This window comes from Lynx rufus, unplaced genomic scaffold, assembly GCF_022079265.1.
Source record: "Lynx rufus isolate CCGP_SWC_20201006 ecotype Redwood Valley unplaced genomic scaffold, mLynRuf1.p SCAF_14, whole genome shotgun sequence".
In the NCBI taxonomy this organism is placed as follows: Eukaryota; Metazoa; Chordata; class Mammalia; order Carnivora; family Felidae; genus Lynx; species Lynx rufus.
In genome coordinates this window covers 42754354-42767907 of record NW_025814828.1, presented here as the reverse complement: position 1 = coordinate 42767907, position 13554 = coordinate 42754354, and the positions used below count along the sequence as shown (strand labels likewise).

At 48.5% G+C, this 13554-nt stretch overlaps 1 protein-coding gene across 1 annotated transcript in view; it reads right to left on the bottom strand.

The window, feature by feature from the left end:
- Positions 1-214: 214 nt before the first annotated feature.
- Positions 215-13554, bottom strand: part of PPP1R3F (protein phosphatase 1 regulatory subunit 3F) — a 15911-nt gene continuing 2571 nt past the window's right edge. The window contains exons 2-4 of the mRNA XM_047076243.1: positions 5572-5627; positions 5049-5128; positions 215-1980 (exon numbers count right to left, since the gene is read on the bottom strand). Coding sequence (XP_046932199.1) covers positions 685-1980; positions 5049-5128; positions 5572-5627 — 1432 coding nt within the window. The 3' untranslated portion in view covers positions 215-684. The remainder of the gene's footprint in view (positions 1981-5048; positions 5129-5571; positions 5628-13554) is intronic.

The following is a 13554-nucleotide window of genomic DNA, read 5'->3' as shown; positions in this document are numbered from 1 at the left end:
AGACCAAAGGACCTGCCTCCCCCACAAGACCACTGGACCACACGGAGTAGGCCCATGAGGTGAGGTGACACAGATCCTCAAGGATACACTGAAGCAGCAGCAGCAGGCATGACCATGTCCCATGCCCCCCTCCCCACCCTCATCCTCCCACAGAACACGACCACCCCACACGCTCAGGCCCAAACAGGAGAACATGGCACAGAAAGACACATCATTTCTCATAGAGCTCTATTGTGGCATATAATAATAGGTACTCTATATAAATTAAATTAAAAATAAAGCTCCAGCAGGTTGCACAGGTTGGCTGTTAATAAATATATCTCTGGGTAATTGTGCCCCAAGACCAGCTCACGACCACTCTCCCTCATCCAGAGAATTATACAAAAATAAATACAGGCTTGGGGGGGGGGGAGGGAGGACATGCCCAGTTCCTTTCTGAAAGTTATCTCACACCATCCACCGTGCCCTGTTCCCCTCCACTAGTGTCACCACAGGGAGCCCTGTGCCAACAAGACCTCAGGGACGAGAAGGTCTCTCTTCAGTAGAGCATCCTCAGAAGCAAAAGACCCCTCACTATATAGGCCACATGTACCATCTGAAGCCCCTGGGGGTGGTGCAGGGACTGCCTCTCCCCAGATCCAAGAGAGGGGAATGCCTCCTACTGCTGCTCCCCACAAGCAGTTCCTACGAGAACCAGGCCAGAGAGAGGCACAGTGCAAGCACCAGGAGGGACATACCACTGTTCAGAGCCACAGGGACAACTACCAACCCAGCCAGGACCCCCAGAGTCTGGGTCAAGGGCCCCCAGAGCTGGGGAGGCAATACACACACACATTCTGTAGGAGTTGCTAAGGTGGGTGACCTCTTTAGGGGCTCAAGGCTTGGGCCTGAACCCTTTTCATCCTGGGAGCTCACGTGGGGCCTGGCCAAACTGGAAGGGCAGACTTCAGCCCCCGAGGGACTAAGGTTGGTGAGACCTTGCCTCCATAGGGCTGGGGCAGCTGGTTCCTTGCCAGATATAGGAACGAGGCTGCCTGCCCACTCAGTGGTAAACTCCTTGCAGCCTTCTTTCCCACCCAGGGACCTAGTCACCCCAGCTGTCACTTTATTCATGTGCAAAGAATCAGTGTCCTTGCCCAACCCCTTTTCTGGAGCCCCAGCGAACTGACCCTCTGTACCCAGAACCACGGGGCTGTCACATCCCGAGCCCTCTGCCCACGGGAGCCACACATCTCCCATAGTGGCTACCACAGAATGGGCCCCAGAGAGGATTTCCGGAGGTGATTCCTTGGGGGTATCCCCTTCTGGACTGGAGGGTATAATGGAAAGCCCCTCTTCGCCCTCCCCCTCCTCATCAGGATCCTCAGTGTCCTTGATAAGCTCCACACCACGCCCCAGCCGGGCATAGTGCAGTGTGATCTCCTCAGCCAGGGCACTGTTCAGAGCCCGCTCAGGGCCAGGCCACTTCAAGATCAGGTCGCGGTCCGTGAGTATGCCCAGGGGATGGCTGGGGGACACCCCCCCATCTGTGGGGCCCTCCCCACCACCTCCTATCCCACCTGCAGCCACAGCAGCCCGCAAGCGGCTCAGGTGAGACAGGTAGAGCTGCTCCAGCTCTTGGTCAATGGTGTCCTCGCCAAGCAGCTCCTCCAACCCACTCACGACCTCCAGACCCCCAGGGGGTTCATCCATAATGGCCCCCACGACGGAGTCCTTTCGGCCCCCTCCATTCTCGCTTGATACTTCCCACGTGGCCTCCACCTGTTGCTGGCTGGGTTCCAGGAGAGGCCCGGCTGCCCCCTCACTTACATCGGGCCCTGAGGCCTGGTCCCTGGGGAAGCCACCCAGGCCAGAGTGAGAGGAAGAGGGGAGAATCCTGATGACTGGTGCCCGGGGGACCTCTGTGAAAGCCACGGGCGGATTGCTTCTAGGAACATCACCTTCCTCTGGGGGTTTGCCAGTCACTGTAACTTCAGGAACCTAGAGCCATTGGGAGGGGGCAGGGCAGGAGGGGAGAGAAAGGGAAAGGAAAGAAGTAGAGGAGGGGTTGGGACAAGCAGAGACAGTGAGAGCTGGTGACAGCCCACACCCAGCCCCACAGGTGTTTCCAAATAAACACTCCTTAAGGAGCCCTCTATAATTCTCCAAACTCGAAAGACTATGTCATCTGTATTAAAATAACACAATCAGATGTAGGAAAGGGGGGCTTCTTGCAGATCATAAAGCTAAGGAATTCCGTGGGCACCAATGTTTGGTGAATGGCTGTCAGTAAATACTGTTGGTTGGTGTCCAAAACATATCTAGAATATCCACATGTGTTCATGTGTTTTCTCTTTTAAAGCAAATTTATTTTGGGGCGCCTGGGTGGCTCAGTCGGTTAAGTGTCCAACTTCGGCTCAGGTCATGATCTTGCGGTTCGTGGGTTCAAGCCCCACGTCAGGCTCTGTGCTGACAGCTCAGAGCCTGGAGCCCACTTCAGATTCTATGTCTCCCTCTCTCTTTGCCCCTCCCCCACTCATGCTCTGCCCCCCCTCTCTGCCCCTCCCCTGCTTGTGCTCTCTTTCTGTCTCTCAAAACTGAATAAATGTTAAAAAATAATTAAAACAAATTTATTTTGACAAGGCCTAGAAACAATGACCAATCTAGCAGCAACAAAAACATCTAGCACCCAGATCTTGATTTCTAAATACCATTCTCCACTAAAAGGAACCAGAGCTTTTTTAAATAAATGGCTGCTTCCAGGTGTGAGGCAGGGAAAGCCCAAGATGAGTCTAGACCATACTGTCATTCCACCGTGTGAGGAAGTATTCAAAGAAGGATGGGGAGTGGGTTCACAAGGAATCTGGAACCAATGTAAGTAAGTTCACACTGACCAGAGATAGTTCAATTCAAGCATCAAAACAAATAAATGCAATGGATTGAAACTTATTAAATATGTTTAAAATTCATGAGTTAATAATACCCCCAAACCAAAAATCCTTTAATTGGTCACCCTTGGAGAAGTTCATTACTTCTGAAAACTGGTAAACAAAAGGGAAAAAATTAAGTATATATACAGCTTTTTCAATATAAACTATATACCCTCAAGGTAGCCAAATGGCTGATACGAGAAAGTTTTTTTTAGAGAGGAATTCCAGTTAATAAATGAAATGGGAATAAGAGAATTCAATAGAGCCCCATTCTAGTTAAATTAGTTTAATAATAATAGATTATATTTAATAAATCAATTGAACAAAATTGATAGTTAAATAAATTAATTCAATTTAATAGAGCATACCAATTAAATGGAATTAATATATTAATAGAGTAAGAAAGATGTTTCCACATGAATACAATCAGCCAAAACCAGACTGTGGGAAACTCTAAAGGACAAACAAGGTTTCTTCAACAAACAAATTGCCAGAAAAAGTGGGGGAGATTTAAAAATCTAAAAAGACTCATCAACTAAATGCAATGTGTTGACCTGGTTTGGGTCTTACAATGCCTATGAGATAAGGAAATTTGAACACTGATCAAATATTTCATGATACTAAGGATTGACTGTTAATTTCCTGAGGCATGATGTTGCATCAGGTGTATGTGGTTTTTTTATGAGTGCTTAATTTTCTGAGATACAAACTGAAGTCTTTATGGATAAGATAATGCCTGGATTTTTTTCCAAAATAATTCCATAGGAAATGGGGGAGAGGGAGTAAGGAAAAAGTAGGAATGAACAAGTGCTGAAATTTGTTGAACCTGGGTGATGAATGTATGTGAGTTCATTATACTAGTCTCTTTACTTCTCTGTATGTTTGAAAATCTTTGTACTAAAAAGTTAAAACACACACACACATACACAGTAACATACATCTCCAGAATCTCTCTCTATATATCCCTGCCAGCACTACACTGCTTACCTGGATCACTGCAGTAGCCTCCCCCTCACCGTCCCCCTGCTCCTGCCCTCACCCCTACAGCCTATTTCCCTCACAGCAGCCAGAGGGAGCCTGTTAAATCCTGTTAGATCATGGCCCTCCTCTGCTCACGACCTTTCTGTGGCTCTTCCATCACTCAGAGTAAAAGTCAGAGCTCTCTCCATGGCCCATGACACCCTACACAATCTGTCCCCCACCCCCTGTCTGACCTCACCCCCTGCTACTCCCCACTCCTGGCCACTGCTCCTTGCTGTTCCTCACACATATTCGTCACGGCCCTGCCAGGGGACTTTGCACCTGCCCAGGATGTTCTTCCCCTAGTTATCCACATGGCTCACTCTCACCTTCTCCAGATCTTTGCTCAAATCTCACCACTAAGGACTCCCCTGGCCACTGGATCTAAACTCACAAAACTTCCCTCCACCCGTGTGTGTGTGGCTGTGTCTCACCCGTGCACATATCACACACACACACACACACACACACACACACACACACACTCCCCATCCCTTAATTTTTTTTTCCTTAGCACTCATCATCATCTAAAATACCCTATATTTTGGGGCACCTGGGTGGCTCAGTGGGTTGAGCATCTAACTCTTGATTTTGGTTCAGGTCATGATCCCAGGGTCATGGGATTGGCCCCCACATCGGGCTCTGTGCTGAGCATGGAGCCTGCTTAAGATTCTCTCTTTCTCTTTCTCTCTCTCTCTCTCTCTCTCTCTCTCTCTCCCTCTGCCCCTCTCCTCCATTCTTGCTCTCTAAAAGAATTTTTAACCTTCTAAAAAATAAAATAAAATAAAATGCCATATATTTTAACTATTATTTTGTTTTGTCATGTCTCACTCCACTAAAATGCTAGTAAGCCCCATGAAGACAGCGTTTTTGGTCACTACCATATTCCCAGCATCCATAACTGCTTGGCACAGAGCAAGCAGTCAATAAATATTTGCTAAATTAACAAATGACATTTCTATAAGTTCAAGTGAATAATTGCACCCTACTCCTCTGCCATCAGGTTCTGATTTGCAAAGGGGGACTCCCTCCGACCTAGGATAGGCCTAGAGCAAGTCAGTCCCCACCACGCAGTCTCCCATTGGGCTGTCCATCCACAGGCTGCCAGGGCCTACTTACCTGAAGTGTCATTTGAGGCCATGGACGGAGAGGGGTGGGGGCCACCAGGGGACCCACTGACTCCTGGACATTAGGGCGTTCTGTTGGAGATAAGAGAAGGGCAGCATTGGGGTGAGGCAGGTGTCCAAGCAGGCCCGGTTTAGTTAAGTAAATCTGGTCTTTTGGCCACTTGGCAGTTTTGCCTCTGAAGCTTTCTGTGCTAGTCTAAGGCAGAGAGCACCTCTTAATTTGTAAGAAAGAAAACAGGGAGAAAGAAAGAAATGGTAGGGGCGCCTGGGTGGCTCAGTCGGTTGAACGTCCGATTTTGGCTCAGGTCACGATTTCATGGTCCGTGGGTTCGAGCCCCACGTCAGACTCTGTGCTGACAGCTCGGAGCCTGGAGCCTGCTTCGGATTCTGTGTCTCCCTCTCTCTGTGGCCCTCCCCTGCTCATACTCTCTCTCTCTCTCTCAAAAAGTAAACATTTAAAAATGTTTCAAAAAGAAAGAAATGGCTAAAACCCCCACAGCCTGCCAATTGCTTACCCACAGCAGGGGGGTTATCATCGGTGTTCTTCATCCTCAGCTCTTCCTCATTAGGCCTGTGGGACAAAAGGGAGAATGCATGGATCTGATGTCCCCAGAGGCCAGTCCTGCCACCCACTGGCACCTTCTGAGCCTCTGTGGTGGCCCACCCTCACGTGACAGTGGCTGTTTTCCCTTCTGCCACCTCTTTGTATCCCCTGATTAGAAAAGCCCTATGTGCTCACTGTAGAAGTTTTATGAAACACAGGAAAGCAGAAAGAAGCAGGGAAAGAGTCACACATCAGCCAAAGGCAACTGCGATTACCATTTTGGAAAATTTCATTGCAGAGTCGACAAAATCCCTTAGATTCTGCAGACATAATTTCACAGCTGGCTTTGTCCATTTAGCAGTAAGAAGCATCACTAATACACTTTTGCAAACGTTTGCAATGGCTGTTTACCATCATATAGGCTCACCATAATGTATGTACCCATTCCCATCCTACTGAGCAACTAACTTGTTTCCTTCATTTTGCTCTCACAAAGCAGACATTGTTGGGCATAGCTTTATGAACATGTTGGATCGTTTCTGTAGGGTATATTCCCAGTTGTAAATGAACCCACTTTTTCCAAGAAAGGGCAGGTGAAGACTGTAGGACTCGGAAAGCAGCAGAGGGGAGAAAGGAAGCAACTGGAGAACAGGAAGGAGGCCAGCAGAAAAAGGAAGTAACCCAGGCTCACAAAGGCCCGGGTCCCTCCACCAACCCTCCGCCCATCACCATGTCAGCCTCACAGGCCACTTAACCTCTCAGAGCCTCAACCTCCTCACCTTAAAACAGAGCACAGGAGAGCCAGGATGTGCACACCAGGCACAGGGCAGTCAAGAGAAATGAAGACATCAAGCCAGACACCAGGGCCTGGCACAGAGCAGGGGTGGATCAACTATAGCTATCTACTAGTGTTGGTCCTCCTCCACCAGGCAAGTCAGGCCTGAGGTCTAAGTGGCATAAGCTAAGTGTATTTCAGCCAGCCTCTGCCGGGGGGTGGGGGTGGGGGTGGGTTACAGGGATCACAGAGAAATCACTGTTCTCATTCTCAGAAATGAGTATCAAATGTTTATACATTAAGGCAAATGAGAGGGAAGCATTAACAAAAACATGTGCAGGGACAGAGAGGAGCTGAGACAATGGCTCCGACCTTTTTCTTCTAAAAGGTAATATGATGATGTTGACATTTCTGCAGATGGTTGCAACTTTTTGAAAACAATCAGTGACCTCACAAAAACCAAGTACCACTAACTGACCTGAATATAATACTTACTATGATGTGAGGCACTGTTCTGTGTGCTTCACATATGTTAATTTAATCCTCACAGCAATCCTGAGGTAGGTACTTTTAATCCTCTGAAGTAGGCAGTATTATCTTCACCTCACAGATGATGAAGCAGAAAGCCGAGTAAACGGCTCAAGGTCATGCCGCCAGGATTGAAACCTAAGCCTTCCAGCTCCTATGTCTAAATCTGTGCTCTTGATCAACCAACTGCTACTTCCTGGATGAGGGAAACTGGGGTCTTACCTCAACCCCATCTCTGATCCTTTCCAGAAGTAGATGGGGGGTAGCAATAATAGACAAGATCTCTCCCTCTTCTTTCATTCAGGCTTTTCTTTGAACCTGTTTTTTGCCCGTATATTCATTCCCAGTTTCCCTGCCATCTTGGGACATGTGGCTAGGAGACCACCAGACACAGAAGTGGCTGAAAGATGCCTCAGGGAGGAAATCTGAACCAGGTACATGGATCTAGAGTCTGGAAGCTCCAGAAGGAACCATCTGTCTTTCTCCATGGACTAGGGCTCATGCATCCCACCAAAAGCATTTGAATCTGAATATTACAAGGCCCTGGAGCGAGTGACTCTGGAAGCCCAGCCACTAACGCCTGAGCATCACGGATAAAAAAAAAGGGGGATTTGGAACAAACCAGCTTGGTCCTACACCAGTCCCCCCAGTAAGTTTAAAATCCACATCTTTGGACTTGTGGCCCAACACAATTTCTACTGACTTGCTGGCGTCGTCCTCCATTAGATAAAATGTCATCTTCCTAGGATCTTCTAAAGCAATCCTCTTCAAGAAGACCCACAGACACACAGAAGGGCAGCTCTCCCTCCCAGGGGCAGGACCAGGCAAGCTGTCCCCTGTCATCTGGCCCAGTGCTGACATGCACAGCAACCAGGCTTCTAAATACCACTCCGGCGTCCTAGATGTATGTGAGAGAGAAAAGCGGGAGGAAAAGAAAGAACTCCACAGTTCAGTTGAAGGGAGAAGAGAGAGAAGAAAAACAAATACAAAACAAATCCCTCAGCCCCCAGAGCATCTCTTCCGCAGCTGAGGAGCGTGAGAAGAGGGGGAACATCCAAAAATCAGGTCAAGCAATTCAGCCGATCCCAAGATGCACCAAGTCAGCAGAAGTACATAGGTCACTCTCCCTACCTCTGAAGTCAGAGACATGAAAGCAGAAGGCACAAGCTTTTATTGTTCATCTCCTCCAACGTGGGCCCTTTTCATTGATACACCAAGTCATTTGAAAACCGTCACATCTATCCTTCAAAGCAACACCCTTCCCTTTTTACAAATGCGGAAACTGAGGCTCAAGGAACCGTGTCTCTACACCCACTAACTACACACCACACTGATAACAATCCAAAAAGGGCTCCATTTTGAAGACAGTGTTTGAAACTGTGGGCTGAAACAAAAAAAAAGAAACTAAATATCTTTGAACTGTCTTTCACAGTAAACATTCAGGGGCAGCTATGACTTTAATCAAAAGGAGGATAGTAAGAGAAATGGAGTACAAGTGTGTACTGACTCATTGATCAGTAACAGAGAAGAGGGCTTCTCAGAAAAATGGGGAGGGAGGAGATTAAGAACAAAACTGTACCTCCAGGGTGCTTGCTAATTTTCGAGAAGGAAACCTGCTCTTTTGGCACTAGCCCCACAAATGCCACGTGGTATCTGCTCAAGGGCAGTGGGCAGTAGCGGGCCAGGGAAAGGCCTGGGAACCCCTTGGGATGCATCCTTTGGGTGTTCTCGAGAACTAGTCAAGACAGCACAGCCTAGAAGGGGCCACGCCGGGCCTGCATGCCAGTCTCCTGGGGGTGAAAATTCCTCCTGCAGTCAGGAAACTCGGTGACCACTCACCTCAGATGGCACCCAGGGAGACCAGAAGGTGAGATTTCAGAAAGAGGTGCCATTGGCCCCAGCCTGGGCCAGCAGAGACACAACCAAAAAAAAGTGCATTGCCAGAGGCAGAGAGCAAGAGAGGGCTGACAACCCCCAAAGGAGAGGAGCAAAGCAGACTTTCAATGAGCAGTCACATCTCTGCCAGCACCGCCCCGAGTCCTCTGTGAGCACCCCAACGCGGTTTTCAAAGAAGTTGGCCAGCCCAAAGTGGGTCATGTGCTGACACCCAGAGGGAAAGTCAGCAGACCCCAGCTCCCATGCAGTCAACTAGAAGAGAACGCTGACTCTCCAGGGGTCGGGTGGCTTCAGAAACCTGCCCCCCGATACTTGGAATTCCGGTTCCAAGCCATCTGCTTTCTGAAAAGAACAGGGTTTGGAGCGGCTGTGAAAGCCACCATATTATGTGGGGCACCGCTCTGCCTTCCCCAGCCACACTGTGTGCTGGTGTCAACCCTGGGACTTAGCCCATCCAGCAGGGTGGAGGGAGAGCAGTTTATCTGTGCTATGAGCTTCTTTTACAGCAATGACTTTATTCATTTGGCCGTGACCCACAATAAGAAATACATTTTACATCGTAACCCAGCAACACCCATACATGTGTGAATATACATACTTATACAGAACTGAAAAACAGTTGTTCTTTGAATGAAACAACACTTACCTTCACTACATGTTGTGATGCACACTGATTATTTCCTATACTAGTTCTTTTTCTTTAATATTTGTTGGAACCCAGGAAATGGATTTCCCATCTCAGTAAGGAGTCAAGACGTGTAATTTTGAATAGCCTCAGCTCTGCCACCTACCAGCTGTGTGACCTGGAGCAAGTTATATAACCTCTCTATACCTCAGTTTCCTCATCTGTGAAGAAGGTATAATGGTAATACCTACCTCAGAGGGCTGCTGGGTGGATTGAGAAAATAGTGGGAAATTGCCTATGAAGTGCTAACAAACAGTAATCCCCTCCAAATTTCCACCAAGGGAAACTGAGGCTCTGAAAAGGAAAGCAACTTGCCCAGCAATGCCCGGCTGGTAAGACGCACCACCCGGCCTGGTACAGCAGTTAAGAACTGGAGAACTAGAGCGGGACCGCCCTAGCTCAGATCCCAGCTCCTCCACTTCTATAGTGTGTGGCCTCAGTCCACTTCCTTAACCATGATGGCCTACCAATTTCCTGTGGAGTCAAAGATGATCACTTTCTCACTAAACCCTCACTTTCCAAACAACTAAGGTGGCCCTTGGCCTGTCCTGTTTCAACTGTAATTGTTCTGGTTTCCCCTAAGACTACGAACTCAGATAGCAAGTTGGGTCCCCATCCATTTAGCAACGGGGGACCTAAAAATCATTTGAGGTCTCACTGCACATCAGCCCAGTGACAGACCCTGGAGACACAATGGTGAGCACACTCAACTAGGAAGCTTACAATTTCATGTAGAGGAAGACATTTAAAAAAATAACTCACACTCATTCTTTCAACAAACATTTATTGAGCACCTTTAAGTGCCAGGCACTGTGGCAGGCCCTGCAGGAATACAGTGGTGAACAAAAGCAGACCATGTCCCTACCCCTCACGGAGCTTACAGTCTAAGAGGGCAGAGAGGGTCATCCAGTAATCCCCTAATGAAGGTCTAACTACAAACTGAGGTCAGTGCCTTCAGGAAAGGAAGAATGCCCTAGAACAAAGGGCCCTGGCCTAGACTCCAGGGTCAGGATGGGCTTAGGATGCGTAGAAGGAAGATAAGCAAGGGATGGGTAGGGGAGAGGCTACTCAGGAACACCATTGGGGAGGTGATGGATTCAGTCTCAAACAAGGGAGGCACCTTTGGGACGTCAGCCAAGTGGAGACGTGGAGTTTGGCTATGTGAGGCTGAAGGAAAGAGCAAGGAGAAGGGCCAGAAAGTTAAGAGGAAAAGCAGCAGAGCGTGGTCCCAAGGCAAAGGAAGACAGTGTTTTAAGTAGGAGCGCTCAACCACTTCAAGAAGAAAGTCAAAAACCACCTATGGAATCTGGTAGATGTGGGGGGGCTGAAGCAAATGGAGGAGAGCATAGGCAACTCTTTAGAGGAGGGTCAGCAATGAAGGGGAGGGAGGTGATTAGGTGCTGGCCGGGAGTAGCAGGGTCAGGGGTGGGGTCAAAGGACAAGTTTTTAAGACAGTAGACACACTGGCATGTACAAAGGCTGAAATAGAGGATCAGTGAGGAGGGCGGTGAAAAGCTGCCGGGAAAGGGTCAGGTTCTGGAGCAAGTGGCAGAAAACAGAAGCCAGGGCACAAGTCGGGGAACTGGCCTGAGGGGAGGAAAATGGTACCCTCCTCCCCTGTAACACAAGGGAGGGAACTTAGTTTGCAGGCTTTGGGGGCTGCAAGTTGTGGGGAGTTCCATTCTTATGACCTCATTCTGTTTCTTGAAGCAGGAAGTAAATTCTGAAGGTAAAGAACATTTGAGTCACATCAAGGTGGAGACAAGAGTGGATCAGAAAAATATAATAGGACTGCCAGGCAGGGTAGGAAATGATCCTAAATTGGTGGCAACATACAGCTGTTCTGCCATGTGACTGACATTCTCCAGCTGGACTTGCCTATTTGGCTGTCTGTGCTATGACAACTTTGGGGCCTGAAGATGTTGGGATGGACAGGCTTCCCAGAGGAAGTACTCTTAGAACTGAAGTATCAAAATGAGGAGACTACAAGGAGCACAGGACCAACATTCCTTGTGATGGAAACGGCAAGGGCAAAGGCCCTGAGGCAGGAAGGGGTAAGGTACCTTGTTAAGACCGCAGTGACAGGACCTCAGAAGGCAGAGGACAGTGTGAGACTAGTAGCGGCGTGGGCCAGACTGCGGGACAGGGCAGGGGGTTCTTGAAGGTCATGCTAAAGCTTTCTTGGTCTTTATTTTTAAGAGGAATAGGACACCCCTAAGGGTACTAAGCCAAGGCAGACCAGGAGGACTCCTCCGGACCCAGCCCTAGGACTCTGGACTCTGGGAGCCTCAGTTTGCTCATCCAGGAAAGAGGGGTAAAAACAGTCTCTCTCCCAGGGAATGTTTTGAAAGGATTAGATGAGGACTGTGCATGCAAACCCTCGGCAAAATGCCCAATACAGAGCAGCGGCTCCACCAAGACTCATACAAGCCCTCGGTACCTGCCTCTCCCACCCAGTTCTACCATTAAACCCTTTGACATCTTAGCGTCAGTCTGCAGCTTTTTCCCTGATTGAACCTAGCACTGTGCCCAGCACATAGTAGGCCCTCAACAAATGCTTGTTGATGGATCATCTCCGAGCCGAAGGGTTATCAAAAGCCTGGTCCAGCGATCCAGAGAATGTGGCCATTTCGGTTTCTGAGCTGTATCCCAGTGGCTACCCAAGACTTGCCCTGTGCCTGGTGCACACCACACAGTGGGCCTGTAGCCAACACTTCTGAACTAGGAGCTCTCTAGTGTGGGGCGCCTGCAGGTTAAGCCTATCCCCTGAGATCGGCTACCAGCTACCATTTCCCAAGGGGGCTGGGTCGCAGGGGGCAGCTGTTCTTCAACAGCGCTCCAAGTCACCAGAAGCACACGGCTTTTAAAATGATAAGTTGAAATGTACTCGCCAAGGAAGCCACCGACCTACAAAGAAAATCTTACCGCTGATCTTGCAATGAGCAGCAACCTCCCCTTTGCAAGAGCTGAGATCAAAAGATAAAGAAGCTATCCAAAAGCCATCTGCCCACTTAAAATAATATCACAAGTCATGTTAGGAACCACAGACCTGGGGCCAGATACCAAAACAATTGTCTGAACGGGCTGCTTCAATTTCTCCTTAAAACCACCCATGTATTTTAAAAGAAAAACACCCTCCCCACCCACCTTGGCCCTGTGAGCTTTTGATTTCTCTGTTCTCTTCCTCTTACACTCTAAGATGACCAAACTGTTACCCAAACTGCTGCATCTTACAGACAGGGCTCCCATGACAGCCACCTGGGAAGACAACTTAGGAAATGATAGAAATGAAGATGAATCTGGGGCACTGGAACCACTCGAAACCTTGATCTGGGTGATCTCTACACAAGAACATACATACGTAAAAATCCACTGAACCCTAAAGAGCAGTATGCCTTGTATAGGATGCCTCAAAAAAGCAAAGAGAGAGACAAAGAGAGAAAGAGAGACAGAGACAGAGGCGGGGACAGAGAGAACAGTTAAAAGGTAAGCATGACCTGCTGGGAACACTGGGAGTGAAATGCAGAATTTTCCCTGAACCTGGTCAGACCTTCCAGAGTAGGAAAAAAATGCCCCTAGCATGTCCTCCCTGGTCCTGTCACTCACTAGCTGAGTGGACTTGAGCAAGCTGGCTCATCTCCCTGAGCTACCTCAGTCTCCTTTCTTAAACGTGCATAATCATAGCACCTATACCACACAGCATGCACAGCAGGGCTCAGGAGGGAACAGACTTGAAGCTCTCAGCTCAAAGATCAGTAAATGCTGGCCACTGTTATCTTTCACAGCTACCACCGCACTTCAGTACCTTGCCCATGTTCACTGCATCCAATCCAACCAAAGTGACTGTCATTCCCCTTTAGCAGATAAGAAAACTGAGGCTTACAGATGAAGAAACTGAGGCAAGGCCACACAGCAGGTGATAGGCAGAGCAGCATTTGGGAGGGGTATCCAAAGAACTGTACGTGTGATTCCCTAAATACAAATATAAACACTAGCTAACACTTTCTGGCACGACTATGAGCCACGTTCGGTTCCGGGGGCTTTTACTCATCTCCTGTGAAGTAGGGGTT